The sequence below is a fragment of the Colossoma macropomum genome, unplaced genomic scaffold (assembly GCF_904425465.1).
Source record: "Colossoma macropomum unplaced genomic scaffold, Colossoma_macropomum, whole genome shotgun sequence".
NCBI lineage: Eukaryota > Metazoa > Chordata > Actinopteri > Characiformes > Serrasalmidae > Colossoma > Colossoma macropomum.
In genome coordinates, this window is record NW_023494793.1 from 1,840,796 (window position 1) to 1,860,286 (window position 19,491).

General features: G+C 41.4%; 1 protein-coding gene across 1 annotated transcript in view; it reads right to left on the reverse strand.

The window, feature by feature from the left end:
• The window catches only part of si:dkey-220o5.5 (actin filament-associated protein 1-like 2), a 70,345-nt gene that overhangs the window by 16,618 nt on the left and 34,236 nt on the right, over positions 1–19,491 (reverse strand). The window contains exons 4-8 of the mRNA XM_036578184.1: positions 8,154–8,256; positions 7,058–7,275; positions 4,629–4,805; positions 4,452–4,544; positions 3,296–3,392 (exon numbers count right to left, since the gene is read on the reverse strand). Of these exons, the coding sequence (XP_036434077.1) occupies positions 3,296–3,392; positions 4,452–4,544; positions 4,629–4,805; positions 7,058–7,275; positions 8,154–8,256 (688 nt within the window). The remainder of the gene's footprint in view (positions 1–3,295; positions 3,393–4,451; positions 4,545–4,628; positions 4,806–7,057; positions 7,276–8,153; positions 8,257–19,491) is intronic.

Here is a 19,491-nt window from a genome sequence, read left to right on the forward strand (position 1 = left end):
AGAGAGACAAAGAAAGAGAAACAGACAGAGAGAGAGAGAGAAAAAAAAGAGAAAAGAGAGGAGAGAGAGTGACACAGGTAGAGAGAGAGAACAAAAAGAGAAAGAGAGCAAAAGAGAGACAAAGAAAACAAAGAGAGAGAGAGAGAGAGAGAGAGAGAGACAGAAAGAGACAGAAAGAGAGGAGAGAGAGACAGGAAGAGAGAGAGATAACAAAAGAGAAAGAACGAGAGAGAGAGAAAGAGAGAGGTAGAGAGACAGAAAGAGAGGAGAGAGAGAGATAGGTAGAGAGAGAACAAAAAGAGAAAGAGAGAGAGAAGAGAGAGAGAGACAGAGAACAAAGAGAAAGAGACGGAGGGAGACAGAAAGAGAGAGAAAGAGAGACAGACAGTAAGAGAGAAGAGAGAGACATAAACACAGCTAGTGAGTAAGATGGGTTATGAAGAAACAGCACAGTGACGGTAATGAGAGCCTCATTTATTAAAAAACCCAAAAGAGATGATTTTTAAATGTAGAGCAACGTCCACTTTGAAAACGCTCTAGTTTGACCACTGATCATCCCCGTACCACACACCAGCTGCTCAGCACCAACAATGGATTCTTTTTGGTGGAAAGGCAGTGTCGGGTTATCTACTGCTTATTCATGTGAACGTCTGCATCTGTTCCTTTTTTCAGTGTCGATCTGTCCATTTATGTAACTTCCTCACCTCTGGATCACAGTGTTATATAAAAGTTCACAGCTGTGTTTACAAAACACGCTGGTCAGGTCATCTCAGCCTGGGTCACCCTGTTGGTAAAGGTGACAATTAAATCTCAGAGGAATCTCTCTCCACACAACGGAGTCAGTGTGCCGTGTCCTGAAAGGAATGCTGGGAATTCAGTCCGGAACGGAGGACGCCACAGCACTGACCAAATATATGTGTTATGTAGGCTGACCGGGGGGAACGGCAGGCGGTCATTTTCAGGAATTGAACAAACAAAAGGATTTTAAACATCTAAACCATTTAAAGGGATGCGTACATGTTTAAAACCCACAATTACATCTAAAAGCATTAGTCTAGAAAAAACCTAGTTTGTCCAATTTACCACTTACACCAGATGTAGTCGCTCAGCCAAGACATGTTTGGAGTCCAAATGTTGCTTCTGTAGTGTAAAACTGCAGCTACGAGGCTAACACTGCTAACAAACACTAGAACTCAATAGTCACCCAAATCGTTTCTGTGAAAATACATAGTTCAATAAAAATATTGAATTTACCCAGTTTTGTCCAGTCAGTCCAAATTTTACCCAATTTTGACCATTTTTTGCTTCTTTAGTTGAAAACTAAACAACTAACAAACACTAGAACTCAAATTACCCCAATAATTTCTGTAAAAATACAAGTTCAGTAAAAACTATAATTTATCCAATTTTGTCCAATTTGTCCAAATTTACCCAATTATGTCCAAACTTGACCCAGTTTTGTCCAATTTGTGCTTCTTTAGTTTAAAAGTGTAGCTACAAGCCTAATGTTGCTAACAAATACTGGAACTCAAATTACCCAAACTGTTTCTATTAAAATACATACATACATACATACATACATCATCTAAACCGCTTATCCTTCTGGGGTCACGGTGGGGTGCTGGAGCCTATCCCAGCTGTCATTGGGCGAAAGGCAGGATACATTAAAATACAGTTTGAGAAAAAAAATCTAATTTCTCCAATTATGTCCAATTTGTCCAAATTTTACCCATTTTTGTCCAATTTGTCCAATCTTTGCATCTTTAGTTTAAAAGTGTAGCTACGAGGCTAACTCTGCTAACAAACACACACACACATTTTCTAAGCCGCTAATCCTTCTGGGTCGCGCAAGGAGCTGGAGCATATCCCAGCAGTCAATGGGCAGAAGGTGGGAAACACACTGGACAGGATACTAACAAACACTAGAACTTAAATTACTCAAATAATTTCTGTAAAAATACATGTTCAGTAAAAAAGTCTAATTTATCCAATTTTGTCCAATTTGTCGAATTTTCGCTTCTTTAGTTGAAAACTGTAGCTACAAGGCCAACAATGCTAACAACTAGAACTCAACAGTCACCCAAATCCTTACTGTAAAAACATATCACCAAAACGTCTCTCAAACCTATTCAGGTCCACATTAAGGCGGCACAGACTTATTGATGTGGTTTAGAGAACAGCATGACTTACTCTGAGCTACAAAAATGAAAACTTCAACGGTACAGGCAACATCAGCTTCACACAGTAGGACTGATCTTGGATCAGATTCCTCTGCATCTATGACAACCACTGTCAAAAATACTGATCAGCATTCTGACTCCTGTGTGAATACAGACCCTGTGTCTAAAGTAAACCAAAGTTTTGCTCATCTTTAGCTCCCAACAAGTCATACTGTGCTCTAAACCAGGGTTTCTTAACCACTGGGCCTTGGACCATAAGCAGGCAGTGAAGCACCTTCTGGTGGTCCTTGGGCCAGTGCTGAGTCAATGGTCCACTGCCGGCCAGTGATGGTACTTTTTCATTTAAATCAGTTTAGAAAAACGACTTAATAGTAAGAAAACGCTCACAAACGGTAAACAGTGTTAATACAAGTCACGCAGCAATAGTGCACAAAGCAGCTTCATCTATTTTTTGCCACTTATTTCTAGAAACAAAAAACACTGCCCTGAAGTATAAACTGTCCACTCGCGAGTGAAAAATGAAGCTTATTTGTCATCCTTCCACCTGATTTCTGGTCAAGCTTATGTTCATCTGATCTGTTAATATTTAACGTTCAGTGATAAAACATGGCATTTTGTGACACCTGAACAATCTCCTGTGTTGAAAATTCCCCCAAAAAAGATTTTTTTTTCAGTTTCCTGGTGGCCTTCATGCTTTCAACTGATAAACAGGTGGAGCTTGAGGTGGAAGAGGCTGAGAACTCCTGCTCTAAACCATATAGTCAAGTCTGCGGTGCCTTAACGAAGACCTGGACGCAGGTTTGAACGGCTCGAGAGACGTTTTGGGGGACGTATTTTTACAGTAATGATTTAGACTATTTGGGGTGACTATTGGGTTCTAGTGTGCGTTTGCAGTGTTAGCCTAGCCACTCCAGCTCTAAACTAAAGAGGCAAAATTTGGACTCCTAACACGTCTCGGCCGGCTACATCTGGTTTAAGTGCAAAATTGGGCAAATTTGATTTTTCACAGAACCGTTCCTTTAAGTGACATTAAATGGTCAGTTTGATCTAAAAGATGACCAGTGATCTGTGTGTGAGAACAAAATGGGGGAAGTATAAAAGGAGTGTAATCTCACCTCTGTCTTTATCTTTATTGATCTCAAGGCTGCTGACAGCAGAAGGAAGACCAGACAGCGTTTCCTCATCTGAATCAGTGTGGAGGACTGTACTTGACTACAGAGAGACAGAGAGAGAGACAGAGAGAGAGAGAGAGAGATAGAGAGAGAGAGAGAGAGAGAGAGAGAGAGAGAGACAGACAGAGAGAAATGTCTTCAAGATGAAACCACATGATTTACTACTAGAAAAGAATAGACTGATATTATAAAAGACTTCTTACACAACTATAAGTTCAATTAAATTTTACTGAGCACTTCATTAGGTCCCCCTTGTATCTACACTCACTGTCCATTTTATCAGCTCCACTGACCATAGAGTTTTACTCTGTAGTTCTACAGTTACAGACTGTAGTCCATCTGTTTCTCTGCATACTTTGTTACCCTGTTCTTCAGTGCTCAGGACCCCCATGGACCCTCACAGAGCAGGTACTATGTGGGTGGTGGATCATTCTCAGCACTGCAGTAACACTGATGTGGTGGTGGTGTGTTAGTGTGTGTTGTGCTGGTCTGAGTGGATCAGACACAGCAGTGCTGCTGGAGTTTGTAAAAACCTCAGTGTCACTGCTGGACTGAGAATAGTCCACCAACCAAAAATATCCAGCCAACAGCGTCCTGTGGGCAGCATCCTGTGACCACTGATGAAGGACTAGAGGATGACCAACACAAACTGTGCAGCAGCAGATGAGCTATCGTCTCTGACTTTACATCTACAAGGTGGACTGACAATGTAAGAGTGTCTAATAGAGTGGACAGTGAGTGGACAGTGTTTAAAAACTCCAACAAAATAGTATCGGCTTTGTGAGGTTCCATGGGGGTCCTGACCACTGAAGAACAGGGTAAAAGGGGGCTAACAAAGTATGCAGAGAAACAGATGGACTACAGTCTGTAACTGTAGAACTACTACATGCTCAATGGAGCTGATAAAGTGGACAGTGAGTGTAGATACACGGAGGTGTTCCTAATAAAGTGTAAAAGTACTGAACATATACATACATATACACATCTTATTACACATATATAATATCTAGTATATAATATATATGGTACATTACTATTATCACATTACATATATACATACACACATTGATAATTCATTAATAAATTCAAGAGTCAATACCCTGCAAGAGTCCAGTCTTTCACTCTTCAGTATCGATATTGAACTGTGGGATTCGGGTTCGTAATAGGACGAGCCGCTGAGTTCCTCGATGATCTGCAGGTGGACACACACAAGGTAAGACTACAATATATCTATATATCAATCTTTCTGCCTAAGATACGTTCACAGTTATCTGACCTTCCTCCACTCCTCGGCCTGGCTGCAGCTCTGGAAGCCCATGATGAGCGTGTCCGAGCCGGACACCACCTTCAGCTCGTGCTGCATCTTCTTACTGTGTTTGGACTTATAGACCACCTGGCAGCCCCTCAGGTTCATCTCCAGCAGAGGGTGCAGGTCTTTAGCACACTTGAAGCACTAGAACATATATATGAGAGTCACATACTGTCTATGATCTCCAGTCAGAGGAGCTCAGCTCAAAACATCAAAAGCTGAATTAACCAGAGTAAATACAGTGGATACATATGGGCAAATATTCAGTACTAAATAGTTACACATGCAAAATAATGGATCATTTTTAAATATAATTATATTTATTATGATATATTCATTGTTTTTTTTGTGTTTTTGTATAATATACATACCTTTATGTTGCACATTGTACTACACACAGCTACTCTGGAACAACTCAACTTCCTTTTGGGGATCAATGAAGTACTTAACCCAATAACTGATATTATCAATTGAGGCAAAAAAAATCTTTTCAGCCACGGTAATGAATTCAAGAGTCCTACACAATATGGCAAAAGTATTGGGACACCTCTCCTAATTATTAAGGGTGTTTCAGCCACACCCATTGCTAACAGGTGTACTAAATCAAGCACATAGCCATGCAGTCTCCATAGACAAACACTGGCAATAGACTGGGTAATGGCTCTAAATGAGTGTGTTTACATACACTTAATAATCCGATAACTGCAGAAAATCAGATTTTGTCAATAATCCGATCAACATGTTTACATGCACTTGAGTAATCAGATAATAGGGAAACTCTGGGTCTACATGAGTCAAACAGTAATCAGATTTCTGCTTTACAACCAGCCAATAAACTCATGGAAGAAGACGTGACGTAAACGTAATGTAAAACTCAAACTTCATGTAGCAGCTTTTTTCAAAATGTCGCCCCACTTTACCCGAAAATATGAACATACATCATCCAGAAAATGAAGAATATTTAAATCCTTTATTTCATGTTTGGTTTCAGCGCCTCTCCAAAAGTGTTTTGCTGTGTCTCACGACATCCACTGTCTGATCTCGCGCATGCGCAGACTGAGAAATCCGAAAGAAATCTGAGTAAGAGTTTACATGCACTGAGAAATCTGATTACTGAGCTAAAATCCAGCCAGATTTCTTAATTGGATTTCTAGATCGGAGTATGGTGTTTACATGACCATTTGAATAATCGGATAACCGCAGAAATCCAATTATGCATGTACGCACTCAATGTTATAGGATGCCACTACTGTCTGTGAAATCTCTGGCCCGCTAGATCTGCCCCAGCCAACCGTAAGTGCTATTATTGTGAACTGGAAGCATAGGAGCCAGCCTCGGCTGGAGCGGTGTAAAGCACGCCGCCACGGGACTCTGGGACTTCAGTGGTCTGCGCAGGGCCTTGACCTCATCCTCACTGAACACCTTTGGGATGAACTGGAACGTTGAGTGCTCCAAGGGACACCTACTCAACGGAATTTAATCATTCTTACATAATGTACAAACGGGTACAGATAAATAGGAAATAATGAATAGGTAATTATTATTTTTGGTGCAATACTGTAATTACAGCTGATAATTATAACCAAATTATAACATGGTGATAACAGTTTTAACAGTGCTCACAGTTGCTAACTGTTAGTGGTGTTGGCCACAATATGGTGGTAATTAAGGCTGCAATATATTGCTTGTTTATCGTTATCGTGATTTGTGTTAATAATATGACCTAAGGATGTGATACGCAAATGGTTAAAGGTTTTTTGTTGGAGGGGCTCAATTACAGTCTAATTTCCATATTGGTGCATCCCTCATTGTTGCAGCCATTAAAATGATGATTATGGAATTTTGGCAGTTATCCGATTGCTCCAGAAGTCACATAAACAGCATACAATGGTTTCTTAAATGAGATTAATGGCGTTATCAATAAATCTGATTACAAGATCTGGATTTTAAATCTGTTTTTGTAATGTTTTTTTTCAGGGCATGTTACTGATTACTTTTGTTTTTCTCAGTCAAACAGAGGGCAGAGCTGTCCCGCAAACAACAAGCTGTGTTCAACACAACAGCCACAAAACGGCAACAAAACACTCTCGGAGCGAAGCTGAAACCAGCTACATGCTTACCGAAATGAAGAATTTGAATATTCTGTATCTTCTAGATGCAACGCAAAAAAAAAAACACAACATGAAGTTTGAATTGTACGTCATGTCCTTCTTCCTCTGTGAGTTTAGTGGCAGGAGGCAAAACAGAAATCCCATCACTGCATGGCTCATGACCTGATTACCCAGGCTCATGTTAACCATGCTGAACAAATTCCTCACAAAATCAGATTTCCTGCAGTTCTCGGACTGTTAAGTGCATGTAAACGCACTCAGCGATGAGTTGCAACGTGATCTCACCAGCAGAGAGCTGTTTTTGATGATGAAGAGCTGGCGGGTCCACTGGCCGAGCCACTTCTTCCTCCACAGATACCCGCAGATGCGAGACTCGGGGACGGGGCGGAGGCAGGGCTGGGACGCGCTCCACTGGATATAATGAGCTCGGTCCTTCACAAAATCCTCCTCCTCTTCCTCCTCGCCATACGACTCGTAATGACTGCTGTCCGAGTCCATTTTATCTGAGGGCAGTGAGGACTGAATGAATCAGGCTGTGCAGTATTAAAGAAACAGTTTGGTGAAAAAAACAGTGAACTCAAGTTCCCTCACCACTCCGAGTTTAGTCAACCAGCCAAGACATGTCTGCTTCTTCAGCTTTAGCACTGGCGCTAAAGGCTAATATAGCTAACAAGTAATAGAAGCTTATAATTAGCATGGTGCTAACTACATATCTGTGCTTGCTGTGCTTGTTGTGCTTGTTGTAATACATCTGTGATGTACTGCTATCAATAAAATGACAAAAGTACAAGACAAAAAAAGTTTTTCAAGTTTTAAGATTTTTTAGCTATGCTAACGTACTTTATTCCATGATTACAGATAACAGAGTGTCACACAGTGTCAGAAACCACATAATCCAGTCTGTTAGAGATACTAAACAATTTCACACGCTTTGAGGTGAGCGGTTGAGGATCTAGGCGTGCAGTTAGCGCCATGCTAATTGAGAGTATGATGCTAGTTTATCAGTGAGCCTCGTAGCTTCAGTGCTAATTCTAAAGAAGCAAACTTAAGAAACCAACCGTGTTTGGCTTTGAGGTAAGAGGGAAATTGAGAAATGCTGTAAGTTTGATTTTTCACCAAACTTTTCCTTTTAATGGATGTTCTTAAAGAAAAACTTGTCTTTAGCACTTAATTAGGCCAGTCTCAGCATCTGTGAGCAGCGCTAAGATTTGTGGCTAATACTTCAGGTAATTCCAAGGAAATGTACTCATAGTTTTTTTTGTAGTGTCTAAATACTTTATATTCAATTTTGAATGAATAATAATGATGGAATAAATGTTATTAAAAAACAAAACAAAAAGTAAATAATATAGTCTACATTTATCTACAGAGCTGGACTGACCTGTTGACTGACTGGCCGGAATAAAAGGTTCTGCTTCTTCATAACAGTCATCATCATCCTCCAAACCCTCGGGAGGGTGGGGGGGCAGCACAGGGCCTATGGACTGGACACACAAGCAGAAATACCATTAATGATTCTTTTCGAGTGAAGCAATGTAACCAAAATAGACATTTCCTAGAAACAAATTAGCATCGTCACCCAGCACATACTCAACAGGCTATAAATGAAGTGTCATACATGGAAGAGAGCATGAACTCATTAACCCACAGCATAAACTCAACAAAGCTTGACCTCTGGATCGAGATCAGTCAGAGCGGACCATCATAAATGTCACCGCTGACGAACTGCACACCCATAAATATCCACAAATCTGTCTGAACTGATTCCCCTCAAGAGAGCGCAAAAGGAGCGTCCAGCCGGAGACCGGAGTGAATGTGCAGTTAGAGATGATATCTTTTACATATGGGAGTCTGCAGACATCCTAAAATAAAGCAGCGCACTTACAGGAAACGAAGGGAAACAGAGAGAGTTAGCCCAGGCAGCCCAGTGTGATTATGGACCCAATGCGCCGACTTTCCTAGAAGGTAGCTGGACTAGCGCTGCGGTTTTCTGCCCTTTGCTCATATATTTCTGCTGTAACTCTGTGGCGACATGGCTGTACCAGTCCAGTCCATCAAAAGACTGTGGCTCAAACCAAAAGACACATCAGAGACACATTTGCATGCACTCTCACATGTCCTGAGTTAACGTTAACTAGCCAACTGTAACTAAATTTAACCCATAATCAGTATTAAAAGACAACTGAGTCACAATAAATGAGAAATATTCAGGATATTCAGGTTATGCATTCATTTTAACAGCTTCTTATTAGGTTGATATCACTTTATATCACAATACCTACATTTAGAGTCGGTTATTCATTCAGCCTAATGAGAAACTGTAGAACAGACTCAGTTTATATCACAATACCTACATTTAGAGTCGGTTATTCATTCAGCCTAATGAGAAACTGTAGAACAGACTCGGTTTATATCACAATACCTACATTTAGAGTCGGTTATTCATTCAACCTAATGAGAAACTGTAGAACAGACTCAGTTTATATCACAATACCTACATTTAGAGTCGGTTATTCATTCAGCCTAATGAGAAACTGTAGAACAGACTCAGTTTATATCACAATACCTACATTTAGAGTCTTAGAGTACATTTAGGTTTTTATTCAATTATTTCGAACGGGATATGGTTTTGTGGGCGGAGCTTATGTAGGTTAATTACCGGCCCTGTGTAACTGGTGTACTGCGGTGAGCTGAGCTGGTCTGTCAGCATTTCTGTGCTCATGAGCTGACCCCACTACGTAACCTGTTTACATAGCCCACTTCTCTCCGTATCACTCCCTCTCTCCTCCAGGGGCGAGACTGGGAGGGTAGCATCTCGTCACCGAGGGGGGGATTCAGGTCACTGCATTTTTCTGACTGTTTATTCTTCCTCTTTATCTCCTGCATAGTTTCATTCTTTCCGTTTGCGGAGGGCGGAGCACGGCACGTACAGTGAACCACTTCAGATACGGATCTGAGAGCAGATCAAACACGACATGGAAAAAAGAGAGAAAAATGTGGTTGATGGATATTTGTCTGGTTCGAACAGATAGATGGTGGAGGATGGGAGGATGAGGGAAGTAAGATAGAGAAGAAATAAGAGCAAAGAAAACAGAGGGGACAGTTAGGAGACGCATGCTGGGCTTCTAAAACATTACCTCACATTTCAGACAGAGAGAGAAAGAGAGAGAGAGAGAGAGAGAGAGAGAGAGAGAGAGGGAGAGAGAGAGGGAGAGAGAGAGAGGGAGAGAGAGAGGGAGAGAGGGAGAGAGAGAGGGAGAGAGAGAGAGAGGCCATCAGATCCTTTTTCATATAAACCCCAATGTTGGGCAATAAGAACCTGAAGAAAAGCATTTGCTGCCCTTTTTCTCACCATCTTAAAGGGAAAATCCTCAATCTTTTCAAAATGTCTGCATAATTGAACAGCTGAGATGTAAACAGAGTCGTTCAGAGTGGTTTGGTGTGAAACGCTCTGTTCTAGAAAAACTTACCAAGTCAGAATTGTTCACAGTGGTGGTGATAGGAACCAGACGTCCACCTCTAAAAGCTCCCTCACAGAAAGTTAAAGGTACGTTGTGGTTTAATTTTAGCCAAAACGTATTTATTTGAAAATCCATTCATGGTGGAGGGATACATGCAGGACGTTGTGAGGCAAAATAGTCCCCAAAAAAATGATTATTTCAGGTTTTCCACTGTTTTACCAGCATCAACGTTCCATATAAACTCAGAAGACTCGTGTAGGTTCACTGGTGGTTTTGGATAGTAAATAAAATGTCTATATTTGTGTTGTAGTCATGGCGACGCCTGGTTCCTATCACCACCACTGTAAAGACATCTGAACCATCTCACACCAAACCACTCTGAATCTCTCTGTCACAAACACTGAATTATGCAGAAATCTTTAGAAAATTCAATGCAATTGCAAAGTTTAGCAAGCGAAGTTAATTTATATGGCGCTTTTTATAACAGGTGTTGTCACAAAGCGTCTTTACAGAAAAATCCAGGTCCGAGCCCCCATGAGCGTCGCCAGTAGCGACACTGGAAGAAACCTTGAGAGGAACCAAGACTCAAAAGGGGAACCCATCCTCCTCTGGTCGACACCAACCACAATTCTACTTTAATGACTCAACAGTGATTCAGGCATGCACTTAGCACAATGCTAATTGGTGGGGTTTATGCTCACAGCTCTGAATACCAAACTAAAAATGTCTTGAGTGAACAAAAACAATATTTTTATCATTTCCAACATCAACATTTGGAGTCAGGGAAATATTTTGTATATTTGCACTGAACTGTCATTTTAAACGACTAAACAAACCGCAGACAAACTGTAGAGGGATTATGATATAACAACAGGGATCAGAGGTTCTGTGATCAGATCGTTCCCGTCCATATAGCCACTCATCTCTGAATGCCATGTTTGCCTCAGTAACCCCTTTAGGTTTGCCAATGACCTCATCGTCCCCAGGGGTCCACCCCACGCCATCCTACTTCCTTTCCCCACCGTGTGGGTGTTCTATCACCCCATCTCGCTATCTCTCCATCGCTAGGCCTCTGTATCCGTCCATCACGTAGACAGACATAATTACCCACGCAAACGTCCACTTCCTCTTTTACAGCCACTTCTCGACCAATCGGGTCGCAGCACCGGGCCTTCGAGATGGGCCTCTAGAATAAACATGGCATTTCCTCTCCTAGATACCCCCCCCCTCCATTTACTTCCTCAACTGTTTTCCAAACGAGCTGAAGCCCTGGAAACAGGATCCGATCCCACAGCGGCTGATTAACATTAAAGTCCTGCTGCAGTTTTAGAAGATGAAAAAACAAGGGAACAAAGCAGCGACAGTGAAGTCACATCTGGCAGTGAAGCTGACATGAAACACCTAAAATCACTAACCCAACAAACTACTGAACACTTCACTACTGAAGTTAACCTTTCGGCTACGTTCACATTACAAAGCCTCATTGCTAAAATCCGATTTTTTGCTCAAATCCGATCTCTCTGACACGATGGTTCACACTCTTTTATTTGTGATTCAAATCTGTCATTAATGTGAACGAACCTGTGTCCTGAAATGACCCTCATGCTCACATCCTACTCAGTAGCGTCACGTGAATGAATCACATTCATCATCAGCACAAACTAACGAGCAGAACGAGCTTCGCTGAGAAGATAATTAACTCTGATCAGCTCTCAGCTTCGTTATTAGAGCGAGACGAAGGAGAAAAAGGTGAGATGAGCTGCTTTTCCACTGTTTACAGGCTTTAACTGCTGTTCGGCGCTGCTGCCATGGTAACGCTGAACGATGGCGCAGTGTAAAAAAAGCACATGAATTCCAATCTGAGCGTCACAATAAGGTTGCATGGCCACAAATCGGATACGTATCCGATCTAGGACCACATATGAAAGACTTCACATTACCAGGTTGAAGTGGTACAAATTCGATTTTTTGCCCTAATGTGACTCAGATCTGATGTTTTCAGAGCTGTGTGGACACAAATGTGATCTTTTAAAATCAGACCTGAGCCACTTTCATATGTGGCCCTAGATCGGATATGTATCCGATTCATGGCCATGCGATATTACTGTGACGCTTTCTTTCCACTGCGCCATCATTCAGCGTTACCATGGCAGCACCGCCGAACAGAAGTTAAAGCCTGTAACCGGTGGAAAAGCAGCTCATCTCACCTTTTTCTCCTTCGTCTCGCTCTAATAATGAAGCTGAGAGCTGATCAGAGTTAATTATCTTCTCAGCGAAGCTCGTTCTGCTCGTTAGTTTGTGCTGATGATGAACGTGATTCATTCACGTAACGTTACTGAGTAGGACGTGTTCATGAGGGTCATTTCAGGACGCCGGTTCACATTAATGACAGATTTGAATCACTATTATAAACGAGTGTGAACCATTGTGTCAAAGAAATCGGATTTGAGCAATGAGGCTTGTAATGTGAACGTAGCCAAAATGGCTCGGATCGGATTTGAAAAGATCAGATTTGTGTCCACACAGCTCTGAAAACATCAGATCTGAGTCACATTAGGGCAAAAAATCAGATTTGTGCCACTTCAGCCTGGTAATGTGAACGTAGCCATCTGAACTTTTAAACCAATCAGTAATAAGTGTCTTCTTCCTGCCACCGCTGTTTTCCATTTTTAACATCTGACTGAAACTTGCTTAGACTACGACTCGTATTCACAGTCAGTGGCGTATCTAGAACTTCTTAATTGTGATAGTTCATATTTAATCTAACGTGTAAGGCCTTCAGTCCAGCTCCTGAAGTCCTAACCAATTCGAGAACTCACTGGGCTGCATTCACCTAGATTCCACACAGAGAACTATTCTGATCCTATCCCTTTTACGCCCTGACCAAAAACTTTGAAATAAGAGAATTTCTACAATACTTAGAGATTACACAGAGTTTAAACAAAAGCATGATGATTCTATTAAACAAAAAAACTAAAAATTACGTACATGCCTTTTTTATTTAAAAAAAAATCAACAGGCCGTCTCTGAAAGCCTAGAAGGCCTTGAGGATTCCCCGTTTTCCTTAAGGGCACCCAAGCTAATCATGCACGATGATTAGTCAAGACCCAGTGGCAATGTATAAAGCAAAGCACAAAAACCAAGTAATGAGGTATATATATATATATATATATATATATATATATACACATATATATGCACAAAAAACCCTACACTGTTAAGGGATAATCTCTGATTCTCATGCTGCTCACATGGACCACCGAGTATACTGAAGAAGTAAGAACCCATTTTTTGTTTAAGCTGAGGGGCTGACAGCTTATGTTGTTAACTAGAACTAATTAATATGGAGTTGGTCCCCCTTTGCAGCTGGAACAGCTTCCACTCTTCTGGGAAGCTTCTACAAGATTTTGGAGAGTGTTTGTGGGAATTTTTGCCTGTTCATCCAGAAGAGCATTTGTGAGGTCAGACACAACGAGACGGGTCTGGTTCACAGTCTCCGTTCTAGTTCATCCCAAAGGTGTTGGATGGGGTGAAGGTCAGGGCTCTGTGAGGGCCAGTCAAGTTCTTCCACATCAAACTCACCCAGCCATGCCCTGCACTGGGGCTCAGTTATGCTGGAACAGAAAAGGGCCTTCCCCAAACTGTTCACACAAAGTTGGAAGCATAGAATTGCCTTCACTGGAACTAAGGGTTCTAGACCAACCAATTGAAAAACAACCCCATAGCATTACCCCTCCTCCACCAAACTTTACAGCTGGCACAGTGCAGTCAGGTAACGTTCTCCTGGCATTTACCAAACCCAGACTCGTCCATCAGACTGACCGTTTCGACTGCTCCAGAGTCCAGTGGCAGCGCTTTACACCACTCCCTCCGACGCTTGGCATTGTGCTTGGTGATATAAGACTTGCATGCAGCTGCTCAGCCATGGAAACTCATGCCATGAAGCTCTTGGCGCTCAGTTTTTGTGCTGATGTTGACGCCAGAGGAGGTTTGAACTCTGCAGCTATTGATCAGCAGAGCGTTAGTGACTTTTATGCTCTATGCTCCTCAGCGCTCGGCGACCCGCTCTGTAACTGTACGTGATCTGACACTTCGTGACTGGGTTGCTGTTGTTCCTAAACGCTTCCACTTTTCCATAATACCACCCACAGCTGACCGTGGAATATCGGGGAGGGAAGAAATTTTGTAAATTTGACTTGTTGCATCCTATTACAGTCCCACGCTCCAATTCAGTGAGCTCTTCAGAACGACCCATTCTTTCAGAAATGTTTGTAAAGGCAGACTGCATGGTCAGGAATCACCACAACAGACCGGTAGAATATTCTGTGACAAGGCCAAGAGACTAAATGAAACTAGTGTGAATGAAGGATATTTTTTCTACAGACTCCCAGCAATCAGATACATTTGGGTTTGCTGGTGTTATTTGGTGGGAAATGTTGGCTTGAGTGTCCTGAGCTCAAATGAGATAAAAAGTCCCTTTCATTATCTGTTATGAGTCATCCTCACCCAAACAAGCAGTTTATTGATGACTCACTCTATAGCCTTTAACAACAACTCCAACCCCACAGACCACCAGTACTGCGCTAGTCAGGGGTCCTCCTGCTTTTACCTACCCTCATTTTATCTATCAGCTCATTTTTAAATTTACAAATGTAACTAACTAACTCAACTCGACTCAAGTGAGCAAACAATACTTATTTGTTACCGTAAGAGATGAAGCAGGATGGAAATGATTGACCCTAACGAAAACCAAAAACTGAAAAAAAACCTGTAAAAAACAGTAAATTAAACTTATATATTACAGTATGTAGCTACAGAACGTGGCACAAAATCCAACATTCTTGAATTGTTCAACCAATAAAACTGCATTTTGTCTACGACTGCACTTTGTGAATGGTTTTATCATTTCATTAACTGGGTGTACAGATGGCGTCGGCGTGCTCTCAGGGACTTTCCTTTCTGCTTTTTGCTGGATTCTGCATATTGAGTCATGTTTTCAGGAACTATTAAACATGTAAAGGAGAAGTTCTTGGATGTTGTATCTCCTCTTGATGCTCTGCATGAACAGAGATTATAAATCTAATGTCTAATGTTCCTTAAAGAAACCGTCAAATAGTCACACGACTGATATTCTCACTGTAGATCCACTGCTGCTCAAACTGTTTGAACTTGTTTGTGCTGACTGGCGCAGGAAAGAGAAACAAAAGAGGGGTTTTAATCATTATTTCGCATTTTCATACACATTTTAAATATATATATATATATATATATATATATATATATATATATATATATATAATTAAATTATCATTATCTTTAAATTCTGTTGTAAAACTTAGATTTGGACACTTCATTGTAAGCCTGTTTAATTTTCAGTGGGCAAAACTGTAGTGCATCCCTAGTTACCAATAGATGACTGTTTATTTTGCTGTACTTTCTAAATGTAACTGCATCATTGCATAATAAATAATACAGTTAATTACATCATTACTACACAATTTTATATAAAAGTTTGAACACTCCTGTTCAATTGACATTTTTTTTTATTTTCTAAGGGGAAAAAAGTAAACACTCTACAGAGAACACACTTAAATATGGCATTCTGCTCATTTTAGTGCACAATTTCTATTTATTCACATATCTGGGAAAAAAGAAGAAGCATAAAATCTAAAATTTGCATTAACCTTCGCAAAAGGCTCATTTCATTCTTTTTTCCAATATGGTAAATTCAGCAAATAAACAGGAAAATTGAACTTATTTTAACTTAGAAAATCAATAAAACTTTTGACCGGGGCGCCTCTGCCTTACTTGTTTAAAGTCTTTACTGATGTGAATCTCTGGTTCTCCCCGTTGTTTTCTCTGTGGTCAGTCAATTGAAAGGCCACAGTTGCGAGGTAGGATTCGACCTTTGCCCTTCAGCTCAATTTCTGGGTGAGAGATGAAGCTGAGGCCATAGAGCGGCCATGCTGCAGCTGGGAACGCTGGGATTGGTCAACCACAAAACAGCTTCGACCCAACCTCCAGGCCAGCCACTACAGTACTGCCCACAACAGTGGCCTGTCATTACACACATGGCCAATAGTGTCCTCAAAAATACACATCAGAGCCCACAGAGCCAGTATCCATAAAACACAGCTCAAACTACTGACACCACATGATGCAGCACCCCCTAAAAAATATCAACAGTGTACAACACAGCACCGCTAAAAACACCAACAGTGTACAACACAGCACCGCTAAAAAACACCAACAGTGTACAACACAGCACCGCTAAAAAACACCAACAGTGTACAACACAGCACCGCTAAAAAACACCAACAGTGTACAACACAGCACCGCTAAAAAACACCAACAGTGTACAATACAGCACCCCTAAAACAACACCAACAGTGTACAACACAGCACCGCTAAAAAAACAACAACAGTGTACAACACAGCACCGCTAAAAAACACCAACAGTGTACAATACAGCACCCCTAAAACAACACCAACAGTGTACAACACAGCACCCCTAAAAAAACACCAACAGTGTACAATACAGCACCCCTAAAACAACACCAACAGTGTACAACACAGCACCGCTAAAAAAACAACAACAGTGTACAACACAGCACCGCTAAAAAACACCAACAGTGTACAACACAGCACCCCTAAAACAACACCAACAGTGTACAACACAGCACCCCTAAAACAACACCAACAGTGTACAACACAGCACCGCTAAAAACACCAACAGTGTACAACACAGCACCGCTAAAAACACCAACAGTGTACAACACAGCACCCCTAAAACAACACCAACAGTGTACAACACAGCACCGCTAAAAAACAACAACAGTGTACAACACAGCACCGCTAAAAAAACACCAACAGTGTACAACACAGCACCCCTAAAACAACACCAACAGTGTACAACACAGCACCCCTAAAACAACACCAACAGTGTACAACACAGCACCGCTAAAACAACACCAACAGTGTACAATACAGCACCGCTAAAAAACACCAACAGTGTACAACACAGCACCCCTAAAACAACACCAACAGTGTACAACACAGCACCGCTAAAACAACACCAACAGTGTACAATACAGCACCCCCTAAAACAACACCAACAGTGTACAACACAGCACCCCCTAAAACAACACCAACAGTGTACAACACAGCACCCCTAAAACAACACCAACAGTGTACAACACAGCACCGCTAAAACAACACCAACAGTGTACAACACAGCACCGCTAAAAAACACCAACAGTGTACAACACAGCACCCCTAAAACAACACCAACAGTGTACAACACAGCACCCCTAAAACAACACCAACAGTGTACAACACAGCACCCCTAAAACAACACCAACAGTGTACAACACAGCACCACCTAAAACAACACCAACAGTGTACAATACAGCACCCCTAAAACAACACCAACAGTGTACAATACAGCACCCCTAAAACAACACCAACAGTGTACAACACAGCACCCCTAAAACAACACCAACAGTGTACAACACAGCACCCCTAAAACAACACCAACAGTGTACAACACAGCACCCCTAAAACAACACCAACAGTGTACAACACAGCACCCCTAAAACAACACCAACAGTGTACAACACAGCACCACCTAAAACAACACCAACAGTGTACAATACAGCACCCCCTAAAACAACACCAACAGTGTACAACACAGCACCACCTAAAACAACACCAACAGTGTACAACACAGCACCCCTAAAACAACACCAACAGTGTACAACACAGCACCGCTAAAACAACACCAACAGTGTACAACACAGCACCCCTAAAACAACACCAACAGTGTACAACACAGCACCCCTAAAACAACACCAACAGTGTACAACACAGCACCACCTAAAACAACACCAACAGTGTACAATACAGCACCCCCTAAAACAACACCAACAGTGTACAACACAGCACCCACCTAAAACAACACCAACAGTGTACAATACAGCACCCCTAAAACAACACCAACAGTGTACAACACAGCACCCCTAAAACAACACCAACAGTGTACAATACAGCACCGCTAAAACAACACCAACAGTGTACAATACAGCACCCCTAAAACAACACCAACAGTGTACAACACAGCACCCCTAAAACAACACCAACAGTGTACAATACAGCATCCCAAAAACAACACCAACAGTGTACAACACAGCACCCCTAAAACAACACCAACAGTGTACAACACAGCACCCCTAAAACAACAACACCAACAGAGAATAACTAGGTAAGTGTTTCCAATAAAGTGGCCATTGAGTGTTATACAACATTCAGGCCCATCAATAAACCTAATTACATCACTAAAGAAGAGGTATTATTGGAAATATACCTAAAATGGTCACAGAGGTCATGAACGTCTCAAGGAGTCTAAAACTAGAAGCACACTGCCTCTAAATTTAGACAGAGGAGTCTATTCCTGACTCCGGCTCTAATGAATGTGTTCTTGTTTTTGCTGTTTCTCACTGAATCAAAGCTTGGAGACTGCTTGGAATGTTATTTTGTGATAAAGGTGCTTATTGTTGACGCCCAGCGGTTCTCGATCCCGTACATGACACAATAACACGGCTATTCAACCCGTTTACATAACGATACATTTCTGAAATTCTGTCTGGGTGCAGAAACGCTGCCTCTCGACCACAACGGCATTTAGAAAGACGGAGCGTAGCAGTGGAGAACAATGCCGATGGATGGATTGCTTTTCTATGGGGCGGTGTACGACCACATGGCAGCAAGCCACTGAAAACCTTCTAACATAACAACAATTCCACAAGAGTTACACACCTGAGATCAGACATTGCTAATCCCAATGCTTATGGACCACTAAGTCCATTTATGTAATGAAGAATGTATAGGAGAGCAGATTAGCAGGTCAAAACAAACAGCAGTAGATGGTGCGGAGTGGTATAATCCCTTAAAGCGGTAGAAAAAACACATTTACACTGTGTTCTCCTTTAAACAACACATGTTTAATGTCAAAAGTTTGCTTGTTTACTTTTGTGCTGGAGCTACAAGGCTAATGTAGCATGTAATGGAAGCTTATCAATAAAGTCTGTAATTGATTATCTTCACACATCTCTGATAGACTTTATATGGTTTCTGAAACTGTATGACTCACTGTTATCTATAAACATGAACAAAATTCAGTTTTTATTGCTGCTAATACTGTTTTAGCCACACTTCCATGTTTATACAAACCCATTTCCAAAAAAGGTGGGACGCTGTGCA